This window comes from Rhinolophus sinicus, linkage group LG17, assembly GCF_036562045.2.
Source record: "Rhinolophus sinicus isolate RSC01 linkage group LG17, ASM3656204v1, whole genome shotgun sequence".
Taxonomy (NCBI): domain Eukaryota; kingdom Metazoa; phylum Chordata; class Mammalia; order Chiroptera; family Rhinolophidae; genus Rhinolophus; species Rhinolophus sinicus.
In genome coordinates, this window is record NC_133766.1 from 7,811,776 (window position 1) to 7,837,878 (window position 26,103).

General features: G+C 37.4%; 1 protein-coding gene across 1 annotated transcript in view; it reads left to right on the plus strand.

Annotated features, from left to right (window-relative positions):
- Positions 1-26,103, plus strand: part of PAPPA2 (pappalysin 2) — a 218,722-nt gene that overhangs the window by 110,723 nt on the left and 81,896 nt on the right. Inside the window, exons 13-14 of the mRNA XM_074322117.1 lie at positions 19,017-19,152; positions 19,353-19,569. Of these exons, the coding sequence (XP_074178218.1) occupies positions 19,017-19,152; positions 19,353-19,569 (353 nt within the window). The remainder of the gene's footprint in view (positions 1-19,016; positions 19,153-19,352; positions 19,570-26,103) is intronic.

Sequence of the window (26,103 nt, forward strand, 5' to 3'; positions counted from 1 at the left end):
TGTTTTACCTTTCATGTGTAGGTCTACAGTCCATCTGGAATTTTTGTGTATTGTGTGAGATAGGGATAAAGAATTTTTACCCTGTGTATATGCGTTAGATCTAGAACCACTGTCACTCAAACTGAATCCTCCCCCCTCCCCCCACTGTGCTACATAATCATCTGGAAATGTATATGTGTAGGTTTGTTTATTGATTCTGTATTTTGTTCTACTGGTCTGTATATTCTTGCGTCAGTGTTATACTCTTACTGTACATTTTGTTTTTTTTAATGAGTTTTAAAATTGATACTGTTTAAGTCTTAAAACTTTCTTTTTCCCCCAGAATGTATTGGCTATTCTTGGTCCTTGAAATGGCCATATAAATTTTAGAATCAGCTTCAGTTTCCACACGTGTAAACAAAATCTGACGCAATTTTGATTGAGATTTCATTGAATGTATGAGTCAATTTGGGGAGAGATTTCTCTTCAACATACTAGTCTTCTAAAATATTCTTTCAGTTACTTAAATCTCACTTAATTTCTCTTAATATTTTATAGTTTTCTGACAAAAGGGAGTTGAATTTTATCAAATGCTTTTCTGCATCTAAGATGTTCGTTATTTTCTAGTTTGTTCTGTCAGTGTCCTGACTTACTGTGATAAATTTTAAAATGTGAACTAACCTTACATACCTGGAAAAAAAATAACAACTCGAAGGTGATGTATAATTTTTTGTCAACAATTTTGGAATCTTTTTGATAATAGTTTAAGTGTTTTTTCATCTGTGTTCATTAGAGCTTGGCCTCTAATTTTCTTATATTTTTACTGTCTTGTCAGATTTTATGATGAAGGCTAGATTTGACTCCTAAAATAAGTTTCTTTTTACTCTAGTTTCCTGGAGAAAATGTTTTCTGTAAGGTTGGTATTAATTTTGTAAGGATTCATCCGTGAAGCTATTTGAGCCTGGAGTTTTCTTTGAGGAAAAAATTTAAATTATGTGTTAAAATTTTAAAACATATATGGAAAAATTTGGGTTTTCTATTTTTTCTTAAGTCAATTTTGGTAAGTTGAGTTTTTCAAGTAATTTGTCCATTTTTTAATAAAATTTTGAATTTATTGGCATTAAATCTCTTTATAATCTCTTATTTTCTTTGTAATGTTTTCACAATTTCTAGGAACTTTTTTTACTCATGCTGTTGTTAATTTTTGGCTTCTCTTTTTTATTTTTTGCTCATTCTTGCTAAAGTTTTATTGAGTGTATTAATCTTTTATTAATCTTTTTATAGAACCAATTAACTAAATATATATACATGCATATATTTATCTGTATATATGCACATGTTTGTGTGTATATATATGTGTGTATATATATATATATCTGTATATATATAAAAGGAATATATATGTATAAACATAAAGGGAAGAAAATAATAAAAAAAAAGAATATACATATGTGCTCTTTTTTTCATTTTTTTCTTCATGTTTGCACTTAATTTGCTCTTCTTTTTCTAGTAACTTGGAAAATTTTTAGCTTTTCTTCTAAAAGAGGCCACAGTTGCCTTCTAAGAGCAGCTTTAGCAACACTCTGCAAATTTCACATGTCTTATTTCTGTTATCATTTAGTTCAAACATATTTGTTAATTGTTAGTTGATTTCTGTTTTTGATTCCTGAGTTATGTATAACTGTGCTTGTTTAACTTCCAAACATTTGTGGATTTTCTGGATACTTTTATTGGTGAGGGTGGGGTGGAGTCTTCTGTGGCCAGTGAGTATATTCTGCTTGGTTTCAATCCTTTGTAATTTGTCAAGACTTCAATTATGGACCAGCATATGGTTAATATTGGTAAATATGACATGTTCTTTGGAAAGAATACATAGTCTGAAATTGTTGGCTACAGCATTCTATATAGTATTTAAGATAGCTCAAATTCATCCATCATGTTGTCAAAGTTTCCTGTACAGCAAGTATATATTGTACATATACATATTTTGCCCAATATTTTGTGTACTATTTTCCAGCATCTTCCACCATAATCTTAGATTTTCTGTTTCTCCTTTATTTTTGTCAGTTTTTGATATATGCATGTTGAAGCTATATTATTATGTGTGCAGACATTTCTCACTTTGTATAGTAGTGTGGAACCCCCAAATGACCATGCAGGCTAAAATTATGCAAAACGAACTTAATAATTAGTGGGAAAAATTACCGTTGTTGCATGACTTCTTAAAGCTTTTGTCACAATATTAAAATTTCTCACTTTACGCAATACATGCGAAAGGAAATTGTAAAAAGTATTAAAACTGATACTTATTTAGTTCACTAGAACGTAAAACATTAGAAACAGAGAATTCAAGTATTTTGTTTTGTTGTTAAAAAAAAAGGTTACCAAGAGTAGTTTGAACAGTACTTGCTTTTTTTTTTCCCCCATCATATGACTTACATTACAAAACAGTTTTTCTGTGCCTTCATGAACTGTCATGTTTCCATTTGGATCAGTTTCCTACATTTTATCTTTTGCACTTCCAATGTTATAAAATATTGCTGAGAGTTCTTTTGATGTGACTTTTTTTCTTGGAATCGCTTCCTCTGGGATACCTTCATCCTTTTTGTCACCATCACTTTTCCCATTTCCCATAATAATTTCACTTTCACTGAGTTCCTCTGGCTGCATATCCAGTGTCTCTCAAATGGCCCCAGCCTCAGTATTCCCACAGTCAACTATTTCTTCTGTAACTCTATTTATGTATAATTCAAATTTCACCTCCACCATTATCACTTTTCTTTGCTGCACTTTCATCCTTGTTGGCAAGTTCTCTTTTGATGAACCACTTTTGTAAAATGTCAAGTGGGTTTACCACTAGGAGATAAGGAAGTGACACAACAACACACTTTTTTGTCTCTGCATGAGCTGAATAAGAGACACAATGACCAACCAATGACAGACTTTGAAAAAAGTGATGTAATTGGTCACTGATCGTGATTCACATTTGTTATTTACATAGTGATTTGTGGATTAAAGGACTATTAATTAAGTTTGCATTTTCTACAATTATAGTAACTATATTGTGCTGACATTTGGATAATTTCAGAATACCTAAATCTTCCTGGTGGATCATCTCTTTTAACATTAAGAAATGTCTCCCTTAATCTCTACAAATACTTCTTGTTAATTGTACACTTTGTCTGATATTAGTATAGTTATACCTGTATGTTTATGTTTGCATATTATGTCTTCTTCCATCCTGTTACTTTTAATCTTTCTGTGTAATTATATTTAACGTGGTTTGTTTGACTTCACATAATTGTTTTTCATACGTATATATATATACTTGTATACAACCTAAAATTCTTTAATTTCCAATTGGAGTACTTAGTCCAGTTACACTTAATGTAATTAATGATGTTTATTTATAAGTCTACAACATATTTTTGTTATTTACTTGTTTCATATATTCTTAGTTTTTTTCTGTTTCTTGCCTCTTTTAGATTAAACAGTTTTATTGTTAGATTTCTTATTCTATTAGTTATTTATACTTTTATTTTATTCTCTAAGTGGTTATCCTAGAGTTTATAGCATGCATCCTTAACTGGTTAGAGACTGCTGTGAATTAGTACTCTCACAATTTCATAATCAATAAATACTTTAGAATGCTTTAACTCCATTTACTGCTTCTTGGCTTTTTAAAGTTAGTATAATTTTAAATTACCTAATATTTACCAATTCCAGCAATGTAGAAATCCTTCCTACATTTCCATGTTCCCCTTATTTTTTATTTAGCTTGAAGAAATTCATTTATTTCTTTTAATGTGAATCTGTTGGCAATGAATTCTTTAAGGTTTTGTGTGGCAGAAAATATCTTTATTTGACATGCATTTTCAAAGGGTATCTTTGCTTGGTAAGAATTCTAGGTGGCCTGTTATTTTCTTTCATCCACGTTACTCCATTGTCTTTAGTTTACTTTCATACTTTCTGTGGTGAGTTAGCTGTACATCTAATATTTATTACTTTGAAGAGAATGCCTTTTATTATCTGGTGCTTTTTATATATTCTCTTTGTCTTTTGTCTTCAACAGTTAGGAACAACTGTGATGTTTCCAAGCCTGGTTTTCTTTGCATGTATCTGGCTGTTTGTCAAGATTCCTACTTAATGTCTTCACTTGTCCATTTACAGTTCCTTCTTTTTCTTGGACACTAAATACACATACATTAGACCTTTTTGCTGTGTATCTTTTGTCTCTTTTCTCTTTCTTCTATTTTCGATTCCCTTCCATCTCCATGCTTCATTATGATTATTTTATACTGACATATTTTCTGTTTTATTAATTCCAACTTTTACTCCATATAATTGGCTATTTATTAATTTCAGTTATTGTATTTTTAATTCTAGATTATCTATTCAATTATTCCTATAGATTATCATACTGAAATGCTCCATCTTATAATCTTTTTTAAAAAATATGTGAATTATAAGCATATTACAGTCTGTGTCTCATAATACCAACATGTTAGTGACCTGAGGTCTGTTTATGTTGACTATTTTTTCCCTTTATTTTTATTCATTTAGGCATATCGACTATCATACTGAATAATGTTTTCACTGAATATTAGACATTGAATAAATTATCGAGCCTCTGGTTAATGATATCTTCCTTTCAAGATTATTTATTTTATTTTTAACCAGGTAGTAAGATTTGGGAAAGGACACCTTAATCCAATCAGCAATTAAGATGACTGAGGCTTGTGTTTCTGTATTAGTGGCCCTGAGATGTTTCATTTTCCCCTTTCTCCTAAGTTCTAGCCCTTCAGGGGTCTCAACTTAAATCTTTGGTTGGGCCCTCCACCTTGATAGTCCCTGAAGTATAATTTCTATTTCCTCAACAGTATGTATCTGCTAAAAGTTCTGCTTAGCTTTTTCGCCTCTCACCTGCCAATTTTTGCCTAGCTTCTTAGACTCTTTTGCTGCATAGCTTAGGAACTGAAAAACATCTCGATGGCAAAAATGACTCAGAACGTTTGTTTTCCCTTCGATGTGGTTTCTTTCTGAGTCTCATCAGTCCTGGCAGCCCTACTTGTTCTCAAATGCTTTCAAACATTTTTTATTTGTTTATATTTTATAATTTTTCTTGTCAGGCGTGTTTGTTCTACTATAAGCTACTTCAATAAGCTGGAAACAGAAATCTCCAACTGGAATTCTTTTAATGTATGTCAGTTAGCTACCATTTAGTTTTGTACCCTGTTCTTACTATTCTTACTATAAGTGATCTAGGAGTAATAATCCTTCTAGAAGAAAACAAATCACTAATGTCATTGAAAGTTTTTCACAAATCCACATAATACCAATTAAATTAGAAAGTGATATTAAAAAGCTGGTTAGATTTTTTTCTCTCAAAGTTTTCTGAGCCCTGCATGGTTTCTGACACTTTATTATTCCTTTTAGTATACTTTAATCTTGATTTGATACACAAATATGATTTGTATGCAATGGATTAGAGACTAATTTCTTGCACAGGTGAGAAACAGTTGTACTGGAAAACATTAGCCTTGAAAATATCTTTCCAAAATCATTCTTTTACATTTTCTCTTTTACTAAAATCGTTTTCTCTTTTACTAAAATCTTTTTACTACTTGCCCAAATAAATTTTTATTATTTTACCTCCACATTTACTGAGGTAACTTGTCTCTCTTAGTTTATCTATTTTTTTTCCCTAATCTTGAGCTAGTAGACCAAAATGTAAAAACTTCCTTTTGCATAGCCTAAAATGTAGATTATTTTTGTTATTTACAATAATAAGCACATTTCAAAGCCATTTCTCATTTACAAAGTGCATTCTCATACACTTCATTATTTGATCCCCACTATAGCCTTGTGAGTTTGACAAAATATATATTTTCCTGTTTTACAGATGAGTAAAATAAGAACTACAGACTCAGGGTGCTTTTTCTGTGTATTATTCTATAACAAACTGGTGAACCTAGAGATCAAAACCTGAAGATCATGTCTCTTGACTCTAATTTCATGTCTACTGCTCTACACTATGTTGCCTCATTCAGTCAGCATTTATTGCGCACCTGGGATATGCCAAACCCAAAACTAAGCACTGGTGATAAACAGGGGAGCATGACATGAGCAAGAAAACAAATTAAAACATATGTGGAATTGGAAGGAAAGGCTTCGTCTCTTCTTTTGTTGGACTTCTTCTAAATTCTTCAAAGACAATATATCTATGGATCTAGTTAATAGGATTTATTGAGTGCATATTGTAAACTCTGGGTGCCATTGGGGAATAGAGAAAGAAACAGACGGCAGGATCCCTCCCAGAAAGTGCTTTGAATCTAAGCAATAGAGAGAACAAATGAAGCAATTTGAGAAGCAGACATTCAACTAAGTACTTGTTTGGTTTCACAGGGAGTCCATCAGCATATGCAAAATCATATGTTTATGTTTATTTTCATCACTTTTCTAAAATGTCTATAATTTGGAACGGTCGCACTCAGACTAGACTGGTTAGCAATCCTAACAGAAACCATCACATGCTCATAGTATTTTAAATACCATGGTCCTCCACATCAGTTATAAATTACAGACCACGGCCTGGAAAGCCTTGCTACATAAAGCCTAAAGCCTGTTAAACATCATTTCCTCGCTTTCTTTGTTTGGGTTCAACTAGCCAAATACTGCACATGAATCTCCACCAGAAAATGCAATACATATTTAATTGATTTGATTTCAAAGATGAGACTCTCTACCACCCAGCACTAGGGAGATGGGGAGAGAGAGAAACATTTTTATTGACATTTACTCTGTTCCCGATATGTATCTTATTATTAATTCTTAAACAAGTTCTGTATGAGAGATAGGATTTTTATTATTATTACTATTATTATTATTCTAAAAACAATTATCTGGAAACTCAGAAGTGTTAAGCATTTGAGATAACACAGATAGTAAAGAAACAGATAGGATTCAAATTCAAATCCAGCTTATCCCTTCTATACCAGGGGCTGGGAAGCATTTCCTGTAAAAATCCAGATAATAAACACTGCAGAGTTTGAGACACACAGTCTCTGTTACAATTGCTTACCACTGCTGTTGTAGAATGAAAGCAGCCATAGACAAGACGTAAATGAGTGAGCATGGCTGTGTTCTAATAAAATTATACTTATGAACACTGATATTTAAATTTCATATAAATTCATATTATTTTTCTTTTGATTTTTTTCAACCATTTGAAAATACAAAAACCATTCTAAGTTCACAGACCATACAAAAAATCAGGCAGTGGGTCGTATTTGGCCTATGGATTATAGTGTGCTGACCTCAGCTCGATATTATGTTTTCAGTTAATACTAAAGGTATTCATGGTTATTTGCCTTATTTGCACACCATGACAACATTCACTTTTAATTCTACTCAATAACACTGCCTAAAATTAACAATGTATTGCACTATAGAGGGATTCAAAGATGAATGACTCACCATCTTCACCCTTACAATGAAAGAAACAAATAATAAAGAGAAAACAACTATCAAAATGGTAGACTTAAATCCAACTGTATTTATTAATTACATTAAATGCAAATTGTCTAAAAATGCCACATAAAAGACAGAGATTGTCAGTGTACATAGATGGAAAGAACCAATTGTATACTACTTATAAAAAACACGTGAAATATAAAGCCATGCAGACTGAAAGTGAAAGAGTGAAAAATTATATACCATGTAAACTCGAAGCATGAGAAAATTCATGTTCTGTGTTAACATCTGACAAAATAGGCCTCAAAGCAGATTATTACCTGAGATAGAGGGACATTTCATAATGATAAATAGGTCAATTTATCAAAAATACAGAGCAATCTTAATTGTTACAAAATCAAAGCATCTAAGAAGAGACTCAAAAAAGTGAATTAAAAATGGACAGAACTAATAGACAAACAGCCAAATCTCTAATCATAATTTGGGTTTTTACCATCTCTTTCTAAGTATTTGAAGTAACAAGTAGACGAAAATAAGTAAATAAGTAAATCAGGATAAATATATAAGATCTGAAGATCATTATCAAATATTTTGACATAACTGACAATTGTAGAAACATTACATTCAACAACTGCAGAATACATATGGTACATTCAGCAAAGCAGGACATATACTAGAGTATAAAACAAGTCTCAATAAATGCATGTGATTGAAATTACCATAGTTCCCCGAAACTAAGACCTAGCCGGACCATCAGCTCTAGTGCGTCTTTTGGAACAAAAATTAATATAAGACCTGGTCTTATATAAGACCCAGTATTATATTATATTATATTATATTATATTATATTATATTATATTATATTATATTATATTATATTATATTATATTATATGATTATATTACACTTGGTCTTATTTTAATATAAGATCAGGTATAATGTTAATTTTTGCTCCAAATGGCACGTTAGAGCTGATGATCCAGTTAGGTCTTATTTTCGGGGAAACACTGTATAAAGAGTACGTATTCTGACCTCAACAGTACTAAATTAGAAATGATAACTAGATACCTAGGAAATCTCCAAATTTTTGGTAATCAAGCAATACAGTGCTAAACAATCCATAGGCCTAACATGATTTTTTTATGAGGGAAAGTAGAAAGTATTTTGAGCTGAATGATAATGAAATAATATGTCAAAATTTAGAAGATGAAATTTAAAAAAGTACTGACAGGGAAATTTATAGCTTTAAATATCTATATTTAGAGGCAAAAAGAGGTATAAAATCAATTAAGTTTCCACCTTCAGTAATTTAAAAAGCTCAAATTAAAACCAAATTAAAAATAAAGAGGAAATGACAGGGAATGCAGAAGTCAGTGAAGTAAAAAAAATTCCATTATTACTGTTATTTTACTTTCTCTGAACATAGCAGCTAATTCAGTTAGAGTTTTTAATTTTATACTTTATGAGATATAAAAGAAATGAAACATAAAATGCGAAGGAAAAAGTCAATTTTGAATTATCTTCTCATAAATTGACTTAACATCTGAAAAGAGAAAACAACCTGAACATTATTTCACTTAGTATCATAGTTTAGTACAAAATTAAATGAAAGGAAATAAATATGCTGTCCAATTTTAAACAACAAATAATGAGAAAATATTGTTAAAGAAAATACTTCATTTATAACAGCAATTAAAGTGGTAAAATATCTAGACATGAATGTTAAAAAAAATGGAAAGATATGTATATAGAGAGAGATACAATGAAGGCTTGAAAAAATGAAGATGTGCAAACTGGTCCTGTGTAAAAAGATTCAATGTCATATGAAGGTTAATTTTCCCTGAGTTTAAACTTCACGTAATTTCAATAAGTTCTAAAAAGAATTTTAAAATAATTACAAAGTTGATTTTAATGTTGTTATGGAAAAGCTGCAAAAGATGAGTAATGAAGGAAGCCTCACTTGTCCAATATCAACATATATCATAAAATTATAGTGGTTAAAATGTCAAGGTGCTGATAGATTAATAGATCAATGGAATAAGAGAGCCCATAAATACATCCAAAGATATAGAAGTACACATAAACTTAATAATTTCAAGACATTGAGGATAGTGTAACCATTTCCACATAACCCTGTCTAAACCTAATGTTTTCCAATTGCTTACAATTAATCTGATGGGAATAAAGTGATATCTCATTGTTGTTTTATTTTGAATTCTTATGATTATTAGTGGGGTAGAATAACCCTTTGCAGAAATAATTATGAGGCGCTTAGAGTTTCTCTTCTGTTTAATTGTAATATGGACAGATTTACTAGTTTTCTTCTAAAATTGCAAAGATTTTTTTTCATTTTCTTATGTAAGTTTTATAGTTTTGCCTTTTAAAGTTTGATTTTTAACATATTTGAAATTTGTGTTTTTTTTCTCATTTAGAATAAGGTAGGGTTTCACTTTTTTCCTAAATACGATAAGCTAATTTTTCTAACCCCATCCATTAAAACATTCATTTTTGTCCCGATGATTTGTGGTGCTACGTTAATTATATACTTGTTTCTGGAATATACATGAGTGGTGTTTTTAACACTCTGTTGCATTCCACTGATCTCTTTCCTTTTCTTTACACCAGCAATACACTGTTTTTATTTCTATAACTTTTACTACGTAAACACATTTGGTAGAGCATTCCCCCCTTCCACCTTTGTGCACATCTTTTTCAAAATTGAATTAGCTATTCATTATTTATGACTACTTATTTTCCATACAAATTTTAGAATAAGCCTTAGGTCGTTTCATCTGCCTCTTGAAAAATGCACGGTATGTATGAACTGAACTTAAACAATTGATTTGCATCGGTTGACATAATCATGTGATTTTTTTTCTCCTTTGACCCATCATTGTGTTGAATCACATTGATAGATTTGTTTTTATTTTTTTAGGTATCAAATTATTTTTGCCTTTGTGGATTGAACCTACTTGTTTATTATAAATTATATTTTAAATACATTTTTGTATGTTATTGGTTAATCTTTTATCTTTGATTTTTATTAATATATTTGTTTTATCATTTCCAGTTTGGGACTATTGGATATTTCCATAAATGTATTAATTTCTTCCACATATTCAAATTTAATGCTGATTATTGTCCATAATGTATTTTTATTATGTCTCATCTCTATTTTAGCTATAGTTATCTCTTGATATGCTTTTGAACTTTCTTTTCCTATTCTTTTGTTTTTTGATTACTTGTGCTGGGATTTCTTCAAAGAACAACTTTTAGTTCTGTTTATTTCTTTTTTTGTTCTAGTTCTCTAATTCACTGATTTCTATTCTTATTTGTGTTATTTCTTCTCTCCCTGTTTCTCTGGATTTACACCAACGTTCTTTGTTAGCTTCTTGTGTTGAATCCTTGAATGATTTGTTTTCATCGTTCCATAATTTTCCCTCTAAGTACTACTTTAATTGTAGCCCATAAATGTGGACATACAGTACTTTCATCGTCAATCAGCCCTAAGTATTTTGTAATAACTCATATTTCCTTTTTAAAATCATGGATTTTTAATAGCATTTTGTTTGTTTGTAGCACTGATTTTTCGGAGCATAACAACTTTATTATTGTGTCAGCTGTGTGTCATTATTAGAGATTTATTTATTTTTTCTCCTCCTCTTGGCCGTGCATTTTATTAGGAAGCTCTTAAATAGTGAGCCTTTATTCATTCATAAATTAAAGACCAGTTCGTATTAGAAATGTGTACTCTCCATTCGCTGGTCAAAAAGTGTCTACCAACTCGTAACATTTTTCTCTATATATTTTGTTTATATACACAAACAGTTGCAAAATCCTTTTCTCCATTCCTCTTTTTTCTTTTTTTTTAATTTGTGTTCTCTGGTCTTCTTTCTTTTATCTGCTCATTTTTTTTTGTTTCTCTTGTTGTGCATTCTCGTATCTTTCCAACTTTGGATTGTCGAAAGAAGTATTTCAGATAATCAGATAATAATTTTTTTTAGTATAAGTCCTATCTATGCTCTATTCAAGGCACCCTTACATTAAATAATTATTTGCACCTGTGATATTCAAATTTAAGTGAGCATCCTGTTTGTTTTTGTTTGTTTCTTTTTTGCTATATCTGGCAACCCTAATTTTTTAAAAATTTAATCAGTCAGGTGCTAATCCTGTATTCAGCGATGACTTCAACCATCGAGAAAACTGTCCAGATTTCATAATTTAGGAAAAAAGAAAAGGCCCGGGTGTAGAAAGTACCACGTCCAGTCACTGCTCTGAATTCTTTTACTTTGTTCATCAGAAGGTTGATTAGACACTTTGTCAGAACCTGTTTTCTTTCCATAGAATTCTGATAATATTACTTATCTGAATTTTCACTGTTATAGAAGAGGAGCGACAAATGAATAGGGAATTTAGAAGCTCGGAGAAAACAAGCACTCAGAGAAACAGTATTAGAAGCCTTGATTTTACAATTAACCAGTCAAGTGGTCTTACGTAAATCATATAACCTTCTTGGGCATCAGTTTTCTTAGCTTTAAAATGAGGTGTTTGGACTAGATGATTCCTCCCAACTCTGCATTTTATTTTAAGCTTAATGGTGACATTGAAAAAGAATGAGATAATAAACATTAAGAAAAGAAGCCATCTTAGGCTAACCAATGCTAAAGGCAAAAATAATCATATCCACTGATGCCCTTAGAGCAGGGGTGTCCAAACTTTTTTCAACGGTTTTCACCAAGGGCCACATACGGTAAAATACACAAACAGCCGGGCCACTCACTCGAGGTGAAGTACATATTGCCTCACCTGGTTTATTTAAGTAAACTAAATATATTTTTGGAATTTGCTATGGGCCAATTAACAATCGATTGCTGGCCACAGTTGGCCCGCGGGCCGCAGTTTAGACACCCCTGCCTTAGAGCCTGGCCACTCAGAATATGGTTGGCATCCCAAACTTCAGCGTCCCAACTCTGCTAAAGCAGAATCAGCCCCTGAACACGATCCTCAGGTGATTTGTATGCACCTTAAAGTTTGAGGAGCACTGCTTTAGAGGAGTCTCACCTCAGCATTCAGTAAAATAACTGATGTGCCAAATGATGCCTCCCATTTATCAATGAAAATACAGTTAGCCACCGGCTTCTCTGTTTAAGAGGGCAGATCATTGCTAACATATGTTGGAATTATTTCTGTACACATGGTTGAAACTTCTGAAAAGTTCTTGCCTTTCAAAACAAAATCTTCGGTTGGGAAAATTAACCTGTATGGGTCCCTGCATTCCCTGGGAATCCTGCCAAAGCAAGCATGACCGTGTATATGTAATTTTCAATTCTGTCAAACCCTAGCTTAGCATTTGAAAGACGAACTTGGTCTCCCAGTGGCTTAAGAGTTTATCCCCAGAGGGTAAAGCACTCAGTTTCCACTTTCCTATCTGATTACCACTAATCTAACTTTTTATTGATTTAACATGGAAGCTTTTGCAGGTCCTAGACGTGGCAACTGAGCAGACTCCAAGTTTCATGAATAATTGAGATAGCAATTTTTTTTTCAACCAAGAGGGAAGCTTGCCTCGCTCTGCAGTGCACTACTCCATCCCCTGACTTATGCCTTCTTGTTCCCAAGGGAACCTTCTGCCTCCATGTATAGTCCATAATTTTCTCATTCTCAGACTTTGTCTTAAGTGGAGTTGCCCCAGGATTCAGACTTTGAGAGGAAGATTTGCATGCAAAAGTTTAAGTACTGTCCTTGGCACTGACACCTGTGGGGAGTGAAAGAACTAGGAGTGGGTGGAGGGAAGAATAGCCACAAGAAACTGTCAGCATCCCCCAGGAAGCTGGGATGGCCCTCCGGAGTCATCCCACCTTATACATCACTCACTCCTCCCCAAAGGCCATTGGACATGGGTTTGTCCCCTCTCCTCCCATTCCAGGGAAGTGGCATGACCTTGTGGGGCTTTCTTCCTCTGAGGACAGTTTCTGAAAAGAGATGATTGCGAGCTGAGTACTCAGTCATGAAGGAGGGGATCTGGGGGGCAAACCACAGTATTCACCACGGATTTGATTTTGTCTCTTTCTGATCCCCCGTTGGAGTCCTACAAGCTCTTCTAACACGGAGAGCTAACATGGAGAGGTCTTCTCTGCATGCTTAGCCCTGGAGGCCAACATCACAGATGAGGAAATGCTCTTAGAAGGAACTCGGCCACTTAGCTGGTTCTGATCTGTACCCTTCCACTGACTTGCTCAATCATATATTTTCAAATGTCGCCCCTTGGGCAGTGAGGGTCATAGTGGTGGTTCCCTCTTCATTTCACAAAATGATCTTACTCTTTTGAAAAAAGAACCACGGAAGCTTGTAGTGTTTATAGCCTCACTTGTATTCTGAAGGAATAACACAGGAAATCACCTGGGCTTTGACTGATACCAAGAGAGACAGAGGCTTGGACATGGAAAGGAAGTCAAGCCAGGTTCAAAATTCCCTTGACTTGACACACACCCTCAAGTCTGGAGGCCACCAGGACAGCTCAGTGGCGCGAGGCTGGTTGCCTCACATGCTTCCTTCATCTGTTAGATTTGGACTTCAGGTAAAAATCCCCAGAAGTGGGAGTCAATCTCCGTGTCAAATTTCTAAGTCTACATAGACAGAGATATTATCTGGATGATCCATACAAAATTTCCAATATTTGATCATTTTTCACCTACAAAAAAGGCATATGGTTCAACCAATAGTGCCAGCGTTCTTAATCTGCTTTCTGTTGACCACCCCCCACACCCCCGCATTGGACTACTAATGGATTTTGAAGTGTTCTCTTAGCTCCCTGAAATGGTATGAAGCTTTTATGCCTAAGTGTTTGTGTGACTTCATTTCTGGAGGGAGAGAGGGAACAAGTGTCAACACGTTTTCTTAGGAATCTGTGACTTCCTGCTCACCCCAAATTAAGAATCCCTGGGCAGTCAAAAGAATACAGAACTTAAAGTTGGAACACCCAGATCCCAGCCTGTCTAGCATTTAGCTAGAGGAAGTCACTTAAGCTCTCAAAATCCTGCTTTTTCCACTTCTTATAATGTAACCTTTGTATCCTGGGGATATGAGAGTAAAAATCTCAAATAGGCATAAAAACCCAGTGAGCTTGGTGAGGACTCCAGCACAGTATGTGATCCTGCTTGGCAAACTGTAAAGTGCTCTATGAACAGAACATGGCATCTGCCCACTTTCTCCTGTACAAGGGCCTTCCATTTCTCTCTGGAATCAGGAAGAGCCATAGATGAGGGAAAGTGGAAAGGCCCAGGAGAAAAAACCTAGTAACTAACCAAAGGCATTTTCAAACCTCAGAGAAGATTCTTTTCAAGTTTGTGGTGGAGTTTCAGGGTCTGCTATCCAGTGACCACCACAAAGGATGACCTGGAAGTTGAAATTCTTGGCTTGGGATTATATTGAGTGTGTCTGTCCCTAGCAGGCAGTTTGAAGATGGATTTTGTTTAAGCCCAGACAGTTCTGTGCTGGGGGAACATTCTTTCAATCTTAACCTTCACCAGTGGCCAAAAGTTAGATCAGTGGTTAACGTGCAGACTTTGGATGAAAAACCAACTGAGCATGTGAGACTGCTTTTCTACTTCTGTCAGTCAGTCTTTGTCTGTCTGTCTATCTATCTATCTATCTATCTATCTATCTATCTATCTATCTATCTATCTATCTATCTATCACTCATCTGTCTGCCTGCCTGCTTGTTTATCTGCCTGTCCGTCCATCCATCATCCATCCATCCATCTACCATCCATCCATCCATCCATCCATCCATCCATCCATCGATCCATCCATCATCCATCCATCGATCCATCCATCCACCCATCCATCCAATCTATGTTTTCTCCGTTTCAATGTATTTTGCGATGAACTCACTGATTTCACCAGCAGTCCCTCTGTCTTGAGACCTTCCTCAGTCCCCTGTATCATTTGTTTTTCTAAAAGATCTTACCTCCTTTCTGATGTCTAGTTTTACTTCTTCATAAGAACCATGTTGAAATTAATTTTACATTGCCCATGTAACACATGGAGGCAATCTCCTCCTTAAAACAAATAATAAAGCATAAAGCTCATAATTGTCTTGATGTCTGAACATCTTGGATTTTTCTCTTGGGGCATGCCTGGCGTTCATTTCAGACCTGAGTGTGCCCCCAGGAGGTGTATCTGGGGTGCTTTATCCTGAAGGGGGGCACAGCTGTTCACATAATGCATTTGGTGTGTTGATTAAAGGAGTATCACACTTAGCGTGCCAAAGGTGACACGAAGGTGGAGTAAGTAAAGCCTCGTGTGGGCAAATTTCCTGCTCTAGCCGCTACTGATTTTTCGCATCTAGGACCATAAAATTCATTATTTTTTTCACATAAAGTAAAAATAGCCTACACTATTATATATATTCTATTATATATATTAAAATAGCTGTAACTTGGCTGTAGAAAGAACAACTTTTAAAACTATCATCTGTGAATAATGAATACACTTTTAGTGTTCTAATTATACTGTAAATTCTGGAAGTTTGTTATGTACAGCAAAAGTAGGTTTTTAATAACTGTGTATTGAACTGGATTTCCTGAAAAGTCTATTAAAACAGTTATATGTATATAAAATATATTTTTCATAGATTCCACTTATAAAGTAGAGATATATTCCAAACCAAGAGCATCAAATATTGCCAATTTGTGTAGAAGTAGAATCCAGAGTACCAATTTAAAGTAGTATATATAGATATAAAGTATTTTAGTCTATGCATTTTGGAAAAACAGTTCTCTATATCTCTATATCATCCAAAATATATGAATGTATGTTTCTTTTTAAAATCTTATTTCACCCTTATCTTCCTGAAGTATAAACAGAAGAAAAACACTTTTAGGAAATAAGAATTTTTGAACATTGAGTTCTTACTAGATGATTGGCACTGTCCTGTGTGTTCTCATGTGATTTCATTTAATCCTCACAGTAGTCAAATCAGATTGGTAGTATGTGTGTTTCTCAGATGTGGGGAAGAGGAACCCTAGGCTTTGAGAGGAGAGATGGATTGATCGGATTTATCCAGTAAGTAAAGATGGAGCTAAGAGTCAAACCCAGGGCTCTGCTTAGCCAACCCTCTCTCCAGAATGATGAATTTGCTTGGTTCCTTTCAGCCCCTTCAGACGGATTATGTAGATATGTGCATATTCAAACTAACCGCTGGTTTTGAGACTCCAGCAATTGTATGAGAGACTTTATACTTTCCTTGCATCTAGTGGCTGATAGGGTGCCTCCATGGTATTTAGATGAGAATGAAGTCTGATTACCTCTTCTGTGTCACCGGGAGAGGAAATGCCTAAGGCTGGGCATCTTGTACCTTGATCAGACCCGTGTCTGGTTTTGCTGTGTGTATCCCAACATTTCTGTGCCTGTGTCTCCTTTGTAAGTCTCACCGGTGGTTTTTCTACTTAAGCCATGGCCTGGAAATCCTGGCCTAACTGCTTCCCACATGTCGAGGCATAGAGACCCTGCCACCAGGAGCCAGGTTTAGGGTCCAGAGCGGTTTCCAAAGACCCTTGTAGCAAGGAGGCATGTTTCTAGGAGATGCAGAATGAGTTTTGGGCACAGTCCCTCAGGACAGAGAAATCCGCACGGTAAGACCTACCCCGAGTGATTAGTTTCACTGGGTGGTGTCTCTTTGGGGCCCTGACAGGAGGCGGAAGACTGAACTCTCCCATTCCTCGTTGAATCCACTCCGCTCTTCAAGTCTGACGCCTGTTGGGGTAAAGCCACCAGGTACTTGTGTGGACTCTGTGTGTTCCTGGCGCAGGAAATGACCCAGAACTTGCTTCCAGCGCTCAAGTCTCTCTTGTGGTTTATGGAAAGGAAGAGGGTGTGGGAGATCCCAGGGGACTTTGATGTTGTCTGCTCTTGGAGTTGAGGGGTTCGCGTTGGGCTGTTGGTTACCGTATGGCGTGTTTCATGTCTAGCCCTCATCCATCCAGGGACAAAGGACCTCATATTGCAAGCCACAACCTATGGGTCTGGATGCTTCTTAAGTTATAAAGGAATATTTATTACTTCAAAGAGGGGAAATGAAAAGGGGGGAAGGAGACACTGTAAAAAGAGAGTGTGGCCGGTCTCTCCCCTCAAAGGCGGAGAGAAAGAAGGGAGAGTTGTGCTCCATTGACCGCTGTACATTATAAAATCACCCTAATGAAGCCAGCAGTGCAAATGGACACCATAAACACACCACCAAGACTCAGGGAAAATCAGTCTGCGGACAAGGAAGAATTCTCATTAAAATGGAAAACATGTTTTACTCTCCTCCCCGTTTTAGAGGAGGCCCCTACCATTAGAGATTGCACCCGCTTTTACCCTGAGGACAGTTTTCCTGGGGCTTTGTCACTCTCAGAACCTGATAAAAAGCTAGAGAAATGCACACAGGTTCTAATAATGTAACAGCCATGTAACACTAGGGAAGATTGGAATTTATTCTCAACAGAAAATAAGAATATTGGCCATATGTCCTCTTTGGAGAAATGTTTATTCAGGTCCTCTGCCCATTTTTTAATTGGATTGTTTGGTTTTTTGTTGTTGTTGTTGTTGAGTTGTATGAGTTCTTTATCTATTTTGGATATTAGCCCCTTATTGGAGGCATTGTTTGCAAAAATCTCCCATTCGGTTTGTTGCCTCTTTATTCTGTCGATGGTTTCTTTCGCTGTGCAGAAGCTTTATGTAACTTTACTAACCGTTGTCACCCCAATAAACTTTAATTTAAAACAAAAGTAATTAAGAATACTGTAGAGCTACAGGAAATAGGACAAAACTAGAATGACTGCATCAAATAATTTCAGTGTGCAAAATAAGCTCTTCAGGTCATCTCCCAATTACTAAGATGTTTTCTTTTCTATTAAAGGATTTCCAGGGACAGAACTTCCAGAGATTGCTTTGCAAGACTGTTCACCTACCCCTCTAGGAATATTCCTTATAAATAACCCAAGTTTCCTATGCCTCAGTGTTGGCTTATTTTCCAGCTATGCAGAGGGTATATAGGCTTGGGACACCAGGAGACCTGCGTAAGTGTGGCAGCTTCTCATCTCAGAAACAACCGACTCTGTGATAACCTCTCCCCCATGGCATCATTCCATGCTCAATGTGAGGTTCTGATAAAACTTGTAGGAGAAGACAGGGAGATCCGGAGGGATAATTAGCCATGCCAGTTCAGAACAAAGCGTTAGCTTGGTGACCGTTGGCATTTCTCTCTCTCTTTAGAGATAAGGAGGTATTGGCTGGCTATGCGGTGGCTAATTGTCTCAAGAAATGGTCTCTTTGAGTGATCTTTTTTGAGAAATAAAGAGAACGACAGGTTCAAACAAAAAAGAAACATTTGAGGTAAAAAGTCTACGTAGCTCAGAGTTATTTTCTTTCCATCTAATGTTAACTTTTGGTGTGACCTGGGACATCTCTGTGCCTACTCCATATTTTTCTCACTTGTAAAGGAGAAGGCAGCTCTTACTTTAGGTGGCTCGATAACCCAATGGAAATAATGGCTCATACTGTATGTGCTTATTTATACCTAGGTGTGTTTCAGTAGACCAGGAGTGGCCACGGCGATTTTCATCTTCTTGACGTCTGATGGTCTGGTCTCTGAGAAACATCAGCGACCAACAGTAACCCTCCACCTGACTGATTTCAGTGGAAACAACCACTCTCTTGGTGAGTCGGACAGTTATCCTTTTAGGGCCACTAGAGGGTCATCCAGCAGACCCAGGAGTTAGCTTCATGTCTGTCTCTGATATTGTTTGGGACCTTGCCCACATCTACAGCTACTGAGAGGATACAGTGAATACTAGATATGGGACAATGGTGTTATGTGAATGGCTTAAAATATTATTCATGTCCTTCTTTCTCTTCAGGAACCTATGAACTGTCATGCCAGCATAACCCACTGGTTATCAATGTGACCCGTCACCCAAATGTCCTCTCCCACCACACCACCTCACTGCTGCTGAATTTCTCATCCCCATTGGTGGGCATCTCAGCGGTGGCTCTAAGGACGTCCTCTCACACGAGTCCTTCAGCTCCCAGTAACTGCATCCCAGCGCACGAGGGGCAAAATCATCAGGGACTGAGGTACCAAGTCCCCTTCCTTCCTTCTTCCTTTCCTTGTCTTGTGGCTGTGATGAACTGCTGCCTTTTCCATACATAGCATTATGTAGGCAGTGGTTGCTTAATCGCTAACTAAAAAACTGGTCTAAGAACTGAAAAGACATAAGAAGCAAGCAAAGAACAATTGGTAGAAGAAACACTTGGGTTTTATATTTTGTTCTTTTCTTAGCTGAGCCTAATTTTTGTGTGTAAACGTTTAACATCTTTACAAGGTCTTAAAATCTTTTTCTTTTCTTTTTTTTAACATATAAAGCCACTGCCTTTAAATTAACATTGTTATATAAACTGCCAACAATTCTCTGCCAAAACCTCAATGTTCTCTAAGCAATATATGTTTTTCCACTTGTCCCCACCTGGACAGCATACATAGCAAGTTTAACAATTAGTTTCTAAGGTGTGTCATGTAATCAGTCAGTTACACATGGAAATCAAGAATGCATTAGTTACATGTGTCTTGCTGTGGACATCTGTGATTGTCATCATCTAAATAGAGGTTTCTTGGACTTTTCAGCCACAGCTAGTAGAGGGACTGTACTTCGTAGCGTTGGTGCACCCATGGTTGGCCCTGATGGGGGAGAGAACATGCCAAACAATAATCTGAGCTCTAGTTGGGCTGGACTCATTCTGTACATGATCTAATCAATAGAGACGGACAGTACGTAACAGGGTTTAGTCCCTGAAGGAGTAAGGTGTCAGGCATTTGGGGTCCTAGTCACAAAAGCTGGATTTCCAGGCAGTGCTCCATCACCAACGAGAAACTCTGATACCATCGTGTCCAACCAGAAACCCAGCCTTGATGAGGGAGTAGGAATGGACTGTGCCAGTATAGCATGTTAGTTACTTTTTTTCTTTGTAGCAAATGATATCAAAATCTAGTGGCTCATCACAGTTTCTGTGGGTGAAGAATCTAGATGCAAATCAGCTGGGTGTCTCTGGCCTAGAATCTCTTAGGAGGTTTCCATTCAAGCTGTTGTCCAAGGCTGCAGTAACCTCAAGGCTTGAGTGGAACTGGAGAATTCACTTTCCAGCTCACTTATGTGGTTGCTGGCAGGGCTCGGGAGATCTGCATCCAAGCTCACTCACATAGGTGCTGACACTGGGCATGCCCGCTTAGGCGTGACTCAGTTCCTTGCCATGTGGGCTTCTCCATAAGCTGCCTGAGTGTCCTTATGACATGGCAACTAATGATCCAAGAGACAAGAAGAGCCAGAGTTGGAGTACATGAGAGACTGCCCAAAAGGGAAGCCACAGTCTTCGTATAATGTTGGAAGTGACAACCCATTACTTCTGGTATATTCTTTTCCTTCGAAATGAGTCAGTAAGACCAGCCCATCATCATGGGCAAGGGTGTGCACCAGCATGAAACATTGGGGGCCATCTTTGTGGCCATCTACCACATGCGGTAAAAAGGGGTTTACAGTAAGGAAGTGCTAACTGGGCCAGGCATTGTTATAAGTGCTAGGAAGGGAGGAACAGTGAGGAACTGAGTCAGGAGAACGCTCACTGGAAGGTTAGCTCATTTGTCTGTGACTCTTAAGTCTTCTTCGTGAGTAGACATCTTCGAATATCAACACAAGAATGTACACTATTAAAATAACATTGTGTCCTAGAATTATTGCCTCTCTCTCATGTGTTTTCAAATTATTTTCTCCCCTGGCTCTACCTCTGGCCTCAAGCCATGCAGAATTTCTCTCAGGTCCCTGAAACATGTGTTCTTGATGAGCTTCATGTCTTTGCACATTGCGTTCCTACTTTCTTGAATGCCTTCCAGGGCCTCTTCCCTTCAACTCATATTTCACCATCAGGATTCACCTTCTTCTGTGAAGGTTTGGCAGACACCCTCTGTGTTTCCATAGGGTATTGTACACAACCCACACACTCCAAAAGCAGCTCTCACATTGGCGGTAACTGTTTATTCGCTTGTTGTTCTTTCCCACTCAACTCTGAGCTCCCAGCCATGGAAATTCTGCTTAGTATCTCTTGGTACCTAGCCGAAGGCCTGGCAGATAGTCGGTGTCAGAAACTGTGTGTTGAATGACAGTTACAGACTTGATCCATCCACGCTCCACAGAACAGAACTGAACAAGCAAGGCAAAGAAGCAGAAGTCACCCTTTTCTAGACCTGAGGGATGAGACTTCTTCTCACCATCATAGCTGTGAAGTTTTGACAAAGAAGTAGATCAACTGTGATCACTGCTGCTAGTGCTTCACCTATTTTCATCTGGCACTGTGGGAAAAACAAGTTTCATATGCATGCATTTAAACCAGTAGAAATAGGATATGATTCTCCAGTTTACACAGAGTGGATCTGGAATGCATAAGCCTTTCCAAACCACATGTGACTGACAGGAACCATGCAAATTGGCTTTTCCTTCTCTGCCAGCAAATCAGTGCAATATAGTAAATTTTGATACACAGGGAACCTAATAGATCCCATATAGTTTCTTTGCAAACAGATTTAAAATCTGAATCCCTATATATGCTCAAATAATAGAAGTCTTTCTGCATCTTTGTAGCGATCACAGTTGTAAATGTAAATAGACTATAATATGAAACCCTCAAATTCTGAGCATAGTGCGAAGAATTCCTGACTACCTCCTTCTTACTCCTTATGACCTGAATTCCATTAATACTAAAATGGGCAAGGGAGAGTTGACAGATGCCTGGCAGTAGAAGAAGTGTTATCCATTTTGTATTTAACCATTAATGACCACTGGCCTGTCTGTCCTACAACACTACATCTTTAAACCAGCCGGACTGGCCCACAGAACCTCAGCTGAGGGCCAGTAAACCTAAGTCTGGCTCTCCAGTGACGTTCACGATCCTTGGCTTGGACCCTTTGGCTTTGCTCTCTCTCTTCATCTGGTTTCCCATTCTGCTATGATGGCTACCCAGTTTATGACCCTCCTGATAATGAACCACTTAGTCGTGAAAACCAAGCCCAGTGTTCTAGGTTTTGGCCACCAGTGCTCAATAAGAGCTCAATTCATTCTTACTCACTGGCTGTTTCCAGCTGTAGCCACTTAGGGAAAGGGTCTACACAACCTGCCACAGCGTGCTATGCATTGGAGTATGAGGCCGACCCACAGCCCACCCAGGACTGTGTTGATGACATTGGAAAGTGGGAACCACCTTTTGGTTATTACAGTGGCACTTGGAAAGTGTTCAAGATATAAGCCAGGCAGTAGTAGGTAAATTTGCCTAAATGAGTGGATCTGCTTGCCGATAATTGGGACTCTTATTATCTACTTTGGAAATCCACAAGGTCAAAACTAGAAGAATTCACTAATAGGGAAAAATGGCTGATGGGTATGTGGTTTCTCCTGCAACAGAATTCTGTCCCTCCAGTCACAGGAGCACAATGGAAACGGTGACTGTCACTTCTCTGATCCTACCTGATGGTGTAGCCATTACATCCCCCAGTGTTGAATACTCTGAAGGTGAAGAGCACTGTCCTTTTCCAGGGCACGGGCTGAGGGCAGTGGTGGAAACTTCTGACCACTCATCTCTTTTCAGCATTTGCACTTTCCCGCCTGCTGAGTTTTCTTTCTACCTGCTCTATACAAGGTTGAGAATGCAGTGTAACCTTCCAAACAATTGTGCTTCTTTCCGTTTCTCCTTGTGTTGCGAGCAGTTCTGGCTTTTTATAATTTGATATTAAATGATTAGGTGTGTAATTGCCTGTGACTGTTTTATCTTTATTAGGGATCATGCTTCTTGCCAACCCTTTCTCCCCTTTAAATACTTCTGGCTTTGTATTCTACTTCGTCTGAAATTAAAATTCCCATCCCTGCTTTCCTTTTGTTTGTGTTTGTTTGATAAATATTTGCCTTTCTTTTATTTTTAACCTTTCTCTGCCTTTGCTGCCAACGAGCCCAAGGCACATTGCTTTATTGCACTGTTTACAATGCAGTGGGATTTCACTGTATGAAAATGCTCCCAGCTTTTATTCTGAAAATGTATCACATGGTCCTCAAGCCTCTGGTATCCTTTAGGACTCAGTAGCATTTTTACCTTTGGGACATTTATCTCCCAGAATTCGGTGGCCTTTGTCAATGGTTCCCTCCCCGCCCTGTTCATTCCCATTCTATCCCACCAAGATCATTATACTTCCTGACCTGAATTCTTGAAATAGAGAAAGGGCGATCCTGGTAAGGACTGCTGGACAGACAGACCTGTGACCCTTGGGGAGCAGTGCCTAGTTTTCTGGTCTTTACAGGGACCAAGGAACAAAGAAAGAATGTTCCATTTCCCATTCTTCTTTGAGCATGGTGCCATTTCTTATTTGCTGTCTTAAAAAAAGAAAAATCATGCTTTGGTTTCTCAATTCAAGTCTAATACATTTGAAATCAGGAGAAAATCCTCACAGGTTTCAGCTGTCAGTCTTGGTTTTTGGTATTGATGAGGATTTTCATGTTTTTTGTTTATTTGTTTTTCATTTGTTTGTTTGTTTTTGTATTGTTGGTATTTAAGTGGGAAGCAGGGAGAAATTATCTTATGATATTCATGTGAGATGAACTGAGAATGATACACGTGGAATTTGTAGCATATTTTAACACCGAGTGGAAGCACAAGCCATTCCCCATCTTTACTTTTTACCATCCACCCTTGACACGGTGTGCCCGTTACCCATCAACTTGTTTCTCAACTCAAAATCCACTCTGATAACCCTCATTTGTAACACTAGAACCGAATTTTATAAATATTTACCCTTTGCCAGCTGGCACAGTGTTAAGTTTGTCAGTGGAGGGTTCTGGAGAGACACCGCAGGAAGAAGGGGCCTACCTGCCCGGTTTCGGTGTGCTCTCTTCTCTCTTCCTGCTGTGACAAGCTCAGCAGTGGTGTGAAGAACACCTATGGTCACGTCCATCAGCCATTTGGCATTCCCAGTTGGTTGGCTTCCAACTGGCTCTTGATGAAGCTACCAGACAAAGATGGTAGCTTGTGAACTGTAGTCCCACTGTGTGTCAGGGGTTAATGGCATCCCGTTTCCCTTTGACGAAGAGTTCAGCATTGTACTCAGGCCCAAAGGCATAACCAGCTGATCCCCAAATTCCGTCTGTGTGAATCTATCTCCTAGTACCATTTCCACTTTCATTCTGTGTCAGTCAGGCTCCAGCCAGGGACACGGAAATTAGAATAGGAAAAGTTTGATGTAAATAACTGTCGACTAGTAACAGAAGATTGACTACTAAGGGGTAAGGAGAATCCTAAATAATAGAAGAATGGTGGATGACGGGAACAACCATTACTTTTAGGGGTGATGGAAGACTATTTGAGGAAGGAACAAATGCGAAAGAGGCTGCGATGGGATCTCATTGGAGAGAGTGGGTGGTGGCACACTGGGTGGCAGAGAAGTTCCCTGAGGTGCCACAAGCTGGGCTGGCTATAAGGCAACCCCCCGATAGGGTACTGATTAAAGCTCAGTAGGAAACTGCCTGGGGCACCACTGGGACTTGCTGGAAAGCTGCCACGGGGGAGCTGATGAAACTTTCTGAGAGGTGACCCACTGGGCACTGATGAAATTTGACAGGCAGCTACCCACTAGGGTGCCAATGAAACTTTCTCTCGGAAGTCATCCACTGGGGTCCCTTTGAGACCTGCTGGGAAGCCAGCTAACATGCTGGTGGGACTTGCTGGGATGTGTGGGTGTCACTGAAACTCGTTAGGGGGTGAGCACCACTGGACTAAAGCTCTGGTGGACATCAAGCCAGGAGAGGAAACCAGGTAGGAATCAGGAAAACATGCCCCTGTCTCTTGCAGTGGCTCTCCTGTTACGTTCGACTGGGAAAATATGACGTCATGCTAACTGGCAAAAGTGCAATGCTTACGTGGTCTGTCCCTGGTATCACAAAGCAGGGGAGTGAAGGGTGGGTTTGGAATGAGTTGATAACTGGCAGGAAAGGTCTTGTCTACCAAGAAGAAACCCCTTTTCTCTCTGCCTTTCTGTGTTTCAGATAAGATTTCCTTTAAGGTCCTGGCTTTAATACTTAAGACCACTTTTCAATAATGTCTAAATAGATTGACCTCACTGGAAATGCATATTTTCTCTTTTTAATGTTTTGAACTTATTTTAAGTCCAAGGCAAACATAAAGTATAACTACCTCATTAGCTTATTCAGTATAAATACACATTCTGATTGAGATGGAAAACACGTAATAGATACTCATAAATATAAAATTGTAGTGGGTTCTGAGGTTTACCTTAAACTATCACTTATCAAAGCCAAGTATTCTAATTTAAAATTGAGTGGGATATTCAAATGAAGACCCATGTGGAAATCTGCGTTCTTTCTTCTCTCTCTCGTTCTCACTCTGATTCTTTCTCACTCACTTGTCTATAGTTGTGCTCTGATCCTTTTTATCCTTGTGGGTAATTGGAGTTGATTCATAACAATTTAGGTCTGATACAATGAGTGTGTATGTGTCTGTGTGTATGTGTGTGTGTATGTGTGTATGTGTGTACACGTGGTATAATATGCATTGCTGTATTTTATT